Genomic DNA, 7,390 nt, shown 5'->3' with positions numbered 1-7,390 from the left:
CTTAGGCTACCTAATTAGCCTAATAAGCTAATTAACCTAATAAGCTAATTAGGTAGACTAAGCAGTATTTAGCTTGCTAACTAAATCTAAGGTAAATGTTTAGCTTGTGAATGAAATATTTAGTTTAAAACTGTGACATTCATAAATGAATGGATAACTTGGTGAAAATATGAAAATAAACCGGCATGTTTTGTAGAGTCTGAATAATCCAGATTGTTGCAGTCTTGGTCTACAGTTGAACTTCCTCTGCCTCCAGATCGGTTCCAGGCCCTGAGGAACGCCGTCCTGCAGCCGGGCCTCAGCCTGCAGCAGGGCGCCGCGCTCTTCCTGGACCAGAGCTTCCAGGCGCCGCCGTCCTTCCAGGATCTGGTTCAGACCAAATATGGCGGACAGACGCAGACCGTGTCCTTCTCCAACCAGGCGAATGCCCAGGACGTCATCAACCGCTGGGTCCAGGACCGGACCCAACACCAGGTCCAGAACCTGCTGAGCGCCCTGGACCACCAGACCCAGCTGCTGTTCGTTTCCGCCGCCACCTACCAGAGTGAGTCCCGCCTGCAGCTGGGCTTTGATTAGGCCGCTGTGTTCTGCTGTGTGCTTTGACTAGGCCGCTGTGTTCTGCTGTGGGCTTTGATTAGGCCGCTGTGTTCTGCTGTGTGCTTTGACTAGGCCGGTGTGTTCTGCTGTGTGCTTTGACTAGGCCGGTGTGTTCTGCTTTGTTGCAGTGCGCTTCAGTCCTCCCTTCAACGCCTCACTGACTCAAGTTGAGCGTTTCTATGTTGACCGTTATCATGTCGCCATGGTTCCCATGATGTTTCGGGCCGACAAGTACTTCCTGGCGTATGACGGCGGCGTGAAGGCCGGCGTGCTGAAGCTGCCAATGGCGGATGGTGCCGCCATGTTGGCGGTGCTGCCAGACGAAGACGTGGACCTGACCGCTGTGGAGGAGGAAGTGACCTCAGAGAAGATCCGGGCCTGGGTCCGCCAGCTGAAGAAGACGTGAGGACCTTTGTCTTCTTCATTCCTCGATTCTCAGTGTACGATTCTGACCCACCTGTTCTGTCAACAGGAAGCTGGAGGTGCAACTTCCTGTCTTCCTGCTGAAGCGCTCCTATGCCCTGAAAGACGTCTTGCAAGCGCTCGACATCACGCAGGTGTTCCAAGATGGCACCGACTTCAGCAGCATGGGCGGGGCTTCAAGACCCAGCCTCTCTCAGGTCAGTGGCCCAGTCAAATCCTTGAACGTTAAAAAAATAAGTTTGAGGCCCTGGAATGATTTTGGGTTTGAATTTTCACCTGGATGGAGACGATTAATGTGTTGGTATTTTCTCCTGTGTGCCCAGTACGCAGCAACACGCCATCTGCTGGGTGAACTGGTTAACTGCCCTCCATGTTGACTCTAATAAAAAACCAACAGAGCTATGCTAATGCTAATGATGCTAATTCTGACAGTTTTACCTGCTAAGCTAACAAACCCTGGGAATATTGACTGAGAATAGTTCCAATGAATCTGTGAGCCTGAAGTTTTCAGTCTTGATGTTAACCAAGGTTGGGAACCTGTTTGATCTGAAAGGCTTCGTCCTCCAGGTTCCTCCAGGTTCCTCCAGGTTATTTTTCCATTTTCCCGTCACTGAGTCTGAATGTTTTTCTAACCCGCTTCTCCTAATAAATCCTGGCGCTGTGTTTCCTCCTCAGGTGTATCACGCCTCCGTCATCTCCATGGATGAGAGCAGTGATGATGGAGGCTCAGGGGGCGGGGCCACCACCTTCTCCTCGCCGCCGCCACGCCTCACCTTCAACCGGCCCTTCATCTTCATCATCTACCAGCAGGCCAGTGGCAGCCTGCTCCTCATGGGCCGAGTGGCCAACCCCACAGAGAACTGAGCAAAGAACTGCCCCCTTTGAAGCTCCGCCCACCTGTAGAGGCAGGTTGTAGCCTCACTTCCTGTCTATCTGAAGTGTTAAACATGAGGGGGGAGTCCCCTGAAAGGGCCGCAAGGGACGCCCGATGGGTCAAGAGTTAAACAGATCCAGAACATTAAATCCTGTTCCATTCCTACTAATCATCTTGTTTATTGTAGAGCACTTCCTGTTAGCACTGAGCTAATGTTGCATCCTATTTATTTTGTTGTTTTCCTGCATGCTAGCAGCTTTTAGCACTGAGCTAATGCTGAATGTTTGATTCCGATCATAGACGGTTTTAATAAAACTGTCATCACATACCTGAGTCTCCTGATTATTGTCCTGCCAAGACAAACCCTGAGATAAAAACTGGATTCGCTCCAAAGCTTCTAAACCAGCCGGCTGATTGTAAATACACAAAACTACTCCAGCCTGCAGCAGATTTATGTTTAAAATAGTTTTTATTGAACCAATAAGTTTGTTTCTCTGAGGAAACGAGGCAGGAAAAAAAATCAATTACAAAATATTTTTTTCTTTTATTTAAAGATTTACTAAAATATCTCCGGTTTGTTTCGCTGCTGTCTATCAAACTTGCTTTGTCTCATTCCAGCCAAACTCCAATGGATTTCATTAGACTACCCAGAACTGTGAAACTGATGGAAAATAATTCCAATAATTTCAACATTTTACACCTTGGTAATCTGAAAAGTGTGGCTTACATTTGATTTTTGGTCTTCTACTCTGAAATCCTGGAAAAATAAAAATATCCACTTTCACCAACCAGAGTTCAGCTGTAGCTTAATCTGAGTGTGACTCCAACCTGAGACTGGGGTCAAAGGTCAGCTTCCAGCGTGAACACGCAGCCACAGATATGATGGGATGAATAGAGCAGATTCCTGGGTTAGAGTGGCCTAGTCAAAGGGAATCTGTCACTGCTGTTTCTGTCTGTAGATGGTACACTCCACACTTTGCAGAGATTCCTGTTAAAAATGTTTAAAGCCACCGATTTCCTTCACAGTTCTGCACTTCCTGTTGTTCTGCCACAGAAAGTCTGAATGAAATAAAATGGAGTTTGTTGATGAATTGGAGCAAAAGGTGAGATCGTTAGAGGAACCAGCTGTTTGGACTTTGCTGACCTTCTCCCTCTGATGCTCTTTTCTCTGAACCTCCATCTAGTGGCAAAAAAACTCAATAAAAGCCGTTTTCATTCAGTTTTTTATTTTAAAATAATTTCTGATTTCCACTAGTCCAAGTTAAACTCCTCTTTGGTTGCCCGCGGTGATCACCGTCCAATGAGATCACACCAACAACCTGCAGGTGAACCAATCAAATGAAGCGATGAGATGGTTGAATACACAGTGCTCAGTAGGATCGCTCAGCATCCACCGGTTCTGCTGGCGCCGCGCTGCGTTCTGGGCGTCGCCCTGAAACCGCTTCCAGGCAGCTGATTGGCTGATGGGCTCACGTACAGGTGAAGACATCATCAGCTTCACTCTCATTCTGACTGGAGAGAGTTGGACTTCCTGATCCTGCCGAGAGAAAACCAGAAAAACAGATCAGGAAGTAGACCGGGCCGAAACTCAACCAGAACCACTACTGATACCAGGTGAAGCAGACTTTCTGACCCAATCTCACTGGTCTTATGGTCTTTTGTGGAACCAGTTCGTCGTCAGGACTCACATGGAGAGCTTCCTGGACTGACTGTCCTTCATGCCGCTCCCACGCTCCATTGTCTTGCTGCGCTGACCCAAGGTGCTGGTTCTGTGGTCCCGATGGTCCAGGGTGCTGGTTCTGTGCTCTCTCTCCTCCAGGGAACTGGTTCTGTGCTCCATCATGTGGTTCCGCTGGTCTCGGTTTCCAGTCCTGTGGTCCAGGGTGCTTTTTCTGTGCTCTCTCTGCTCCAGCAGGCTGGCCTGGTCCAGGAGGCTGGTAGTTTTGCTTCTGATCAGAACCGGCATGGAAGAGGTGGACTGGGTTGTCAAGGTGAAGTGGGCGGTCCTCACTGAGTCATCTGTGGGAACAGGAAGTGATGTAAGAGTAGAAACAATCACATAGGGAGTCCAGGTGATTGTAAGGTGAGCAACTACCTCTGGTGGACTTCCCAAGACCCGAAGAACCGCTGAGATCTTTGACCTTCCTGAATCACACAGAAAATGCACAACATGTTAGTCAGGATCAAGCTCTATAGAACCTGGACTGGACTGGACCGGACTGGACTGGACCCTTGTTGCTGAAAATGGGCTATCCAAATAAAGTTGCCTTTCCTACCTAATTGCTTAGCTTGTAAATGAGTGAATGTGTTGAAAATACGATTTTTGAAACGCGAACCCCTGTTTGTTCGCCAATTATTGCTGTTAATTTTAACTGTAACTTTGGTGAATGGTTCTTACAGAGGTCTGTCCGAGTTGACGGGTTTGGACGAAGTCGGCTGGCTGCTGAGGGACCGACTCCGAGACAGTTTAGCCTTCCTCGTCTCTTTACCTAGACACAGAGGAGAGGCATCATCATCATCATCATCATCATGCCCCTCATCAACGTCATGACCTTACCAGTGGACGAGCTTCCTGTTGAAGAGGACACAGACATGGACTTTGCGGAGGACAGACTGGTCTTGCTGTCTCTTCCTGTCAGAGAAACGACTTTAACAGAGACGAGTCGGAAACTGCTGGAGATTCTGGGAACAAATGAAGGTTCAGCTCACGTTTTCTCTCCATGTGTTTGTCAGAGTTCAGCTTCCCATCGCTCTGCTGCCGCTCCAGCTGCTCCTGGCAACACAGCGCATGTCCATAAAACCTGCCAAACACAAAGCCTCCGTCACCGTCACACTCACCATCTCCAGCAGCAGCATCTCCTCCTTCTCCTTCTTCTGGTCCAGCAGGTCCCAGTCGCGTCTCTTATGAAACTGCGGACAAACACAACACATCCAGGTGAGGAGCAGACGTGGAGGAGACGCCTCGGTCACTCAGCTGTCCGTGATCTGGTCCCTTACAGGCTCAGACAGGTCCAGTTTGTCCAGTTCCAACACTGTCTGGAAAGTATGAGGGACGATGGTTAAACCCCAAATGTTAAATGCTCAATAGCTGACTGGTTCCCAGGTCTGACTTACCTTGCGGATCATGGCCACAACATCTTTGTCTTTCTCTCGACAGAGAAACTTCTGGACGCAGAAATCCAGTTTCTGCAGCAGCAGCTTGTCAGCTGGCAGGCGGAGGGACGACCGTAACCGTGGCAACAGCTGACAAAGCTTATACCTGAGAGGACAGGTGAGACATCAGGAGGAGGACAGGTGAGACATCGGAGCTCTTCAGAGAGGACAGCACTGCCCTACCTGACATTGGCGACAGGGTCGTGGACGAGTTCCAGCGCTGGGATCAGGAAATGTTTGTTGAAGTATTTTCTGGAGAAAATCTCTGTGGCGATTTCACAAACATCCAGGAACCTCAGGCGGTTCCAGTAGCTGCGGCCTTGGGCGAGATCTGAGGACAGAAACAGACGGTTTGACCACAGAGCTGACATGATCGACCAGACAACACGTGGTTCAGGTTAGCAGGCTGGTTTAGCTTAGCTAGGTTTCTGCAGCAGAATTGCTCTGACCTTGGATGAGCCGCTCCATCATCTCCTGACGCTGCTCCTGCTTACGGTTGTAGCGCAGGAACGTGCAGAAGGTCCGAGCCGCCTCTTTCTGTACCGGTAGCACTTTCTACAGCCGGGAGGAAGCACAGCAGAGTTACCCGTCTGTCACCTGGCTCACCAGGGGATGATGTGACGCTGACAGCGCTGACGTTGGTGGTGAGGATGATGAAGATCCGAGCAGAGAAGGTTTGGTGCAGCAGCTCTCCGGGCAGCAGTCTGGACAGGCAGCTGTAGCGATGCAGCAGCTTCTCATGCAGCCGCCAACGCAGAGAAGATCCAACTTTCTGTTCGGCCGACAGCAGCGCCGACAGCAGCTCTGGGAGCTGAGGCCAACCACAGACAGTCCACCAGAGATCCATGGAAGCACCGAAGGGGAATCCAGCGCAAGAGAAGAGGAACCATCCAGGAACAGAGGAGAAAATAGTCAGAACCCAGACTGAGGAACCACAGGAAGAACCTGAGGAGAACTTAGGTTCCCTCACCTTGTTGTCCAGGATTAGATTGTCTCCTCTAGAGAGAACCAGCTCCAGAGTTTCATCTAGGTGGTTCAACAGCGCATCCAGAACCTCAACAAGCATCAGTTGAAGAACGCAAACATAAAAACAGCAAAAGGTTTGAAATCGAGTCAAAAAACATTTCCAACATACACCAACAGGGGGCAGTTTCAGCGGTGGCTACTTCCTGGTCACAGGAAGCTGCATCCACTCTGAAGCTACTGACAGGTAGACACCGCTGGCAAATGAGACGGAGAGTACTCACTAGCGTTAGCGTGGATAGCCTGGTCATCCACTGGATTGTCTTCTTCCTCTGATGGCTAACGCTAGCCTCTCTGTGCTAATGGCCACAGGAAGAAGGTGATCCAGTGGATGACCAGCCTAGACATGCTAGTCACCTAGCTTTCCAATGCTAACACTAGTGAATACTCTCCTTCTCACTTAGTGGTGGAAGCCTATCATCAATCAGATCAGTAGCTCCTATTGAAATAGTCTCCTGCAATCAGAGAGTCGCCACCACTAGGTGGCACTAGTCTTAATTTGGTGCTGAAGCTGCCATAAACTAAAAGTAAAGAAGTAAAAACTTCTTCTGCATCACATTTATGCAGCTGATCTTCATGTAGACATCCATGGAGCTCTGTGAGCCTTGGCAGGTCTGCATTTCCTTAGAGATAACATTCTGAAGAGGTCTGCAGACCAACCAGCACTGAGCAGGAGTTCTGCTGTGTGGACAGCTAGTGACAGTAATAAGGAAAACATTTAAAGCACCAGTTGGATCCAGGGGATCTATTTACTCTGAAATACGGGAACATGATTTCCTGTGACATCACAGGAACATAGCCATGACCTCTCACCTCCAGAGCACTGTCTTGGAGCAGCAACAGGAGCTCCTTGTGGACTACGTGGACATTAGACTCGAGCAGCTTCACCACCTGTCAGAAAAGGCAACAGTGTGAGGTAAAGTGACAGGAAACACCAAGCAGACGGGGGGTACAGGTGGTTCTCACCTGGTGGAAGCTGGCTGCTACACTTCGGCGAACGCTGACCTCTGGGTCGCTGCAAAGACCCGAAAAAGACGGATGGATGTCGCACAGGAAGTGGGCGGGGTCTATGAATGCCACCATGGCCTGGAGAGAGAATAGAGGAACGGTTCTTGAACTACTAAACAGCTCAGAGGTTCTGTAACTGTGAGGATGCCAGATAAGCCCAGTGGTACCGAAATGTTGCAGTACCAATGAGACTAAAGGTTCTGGGACTGAAAAAGTACTAAAGGACCCGATCTAAGTCTGTTTTCCTCTTGAAAAACAAAACCAGAGTTTAACCAAACCCAGACCGAGGATTGGAGGACCAGAGTTCAGAGG

At 49.4% G+C, this 7,390-nt stretch overlaps 2 protein-coding genes across 2 annotated transcripts in view; one reads left to right on the top strand and one right to left on the bottom strand.

The window, feature by feature from the left end:
• LOC103156404 (protein Z-dependent protease inhibitor-like) overlaps positions 1–2,222 on the top strand; it is a 6,480-nt gene extending 4,258 nt beyond the window's left edge. The window contains exons 3-6 of the mRNA XM_007578440.2: positions 257–544; positions 726–999; positions 1,070–1,217; positions 1,696–2,222. Coding sequence (XP_007578502.1) covers positions 257–544; positions 726–999; positions 1,070–1,217; positions 1,696–1,884 — 899 coding nt within the window. The 3' untranslated portion in view covers positions 1,885–2,222. The remainder of the gene's footprint in view (positions 1–256; positions 545–725; positions 1,000–1,069; positions 1,218–1,695) is intronic.
• An 879-nt stretch (positions 2,223–3,101) lies between these two features.
• Positions 3,102–7,390, bottom strand: part of ppp4r4 (protein phosphatase 4, regulatory subunit 4) — a 16,904-nt gene continuing 12,615 nt past the window's right edge. The window contains exons 14-25 of the mRNA XM_007578427.2: positions 5,685–5,858; positions 5,497–5,602; positions 5,231–5,378; positions 5,009–5,153; positions 4,892–4,930; positions 4,733–4,804; positions 4,604–4,667; positions 4,452–4,526; positions 4,293–4,383; positions 3,990–4,039; positions 3,583–3,913; positions 3,102–3,431 (exon numbers count right to left, since the gene is read on the bottom strand). Coding sequence (XP_007578489.1) covers positions 3,398–3,431; positions 3,583–3,913; positions 3,990–4,039; positions 4,293–4,383; positions 4,452–4,526; positions 4,604–4,667; positions 4,733–4,804; positions 4,892–4,930; positions 5,009–5,153; positions 5,231–5,378; positions 5,497–5,602; positions 5,685–5,858 — 1,329 coding nt within the window. The 3' untranslated portion in view covers positions 3,102–3,397. The remainder of the gene's footprint in view (positions 3,432–3,582; positions 3,914–3,989; positions 4,040–4,292; positions 4,384–4,451; positions 4,527–4,603; positions 4,668–4,732; positions 4,805–4,891; positions 4,931–5,008; positions 5,154–5,230; positions 5,379–5,496; positions 5,603–5,684; positions 5,859–7,390) is intronic.

This window comes from Poecilia formosa, unplaced genomic scaffold (assembly GCF_000485575.1).
Source record: "Poecilia formosa unplaced genomic scaffold, Poecilia_formosa-5.1.2 Scaffold480, whole genome shotgun sequence".
Taxonomy (NCBI): Eukaryota; Metazoa; Chordata; class Actinopteri; order Cyprinodontiformes; family Poeciliidae; genus Poecilia; species Poecilia formosa.
This window is presented reverse-complemented; position numbering and strand designations above follow the sequence as displayed.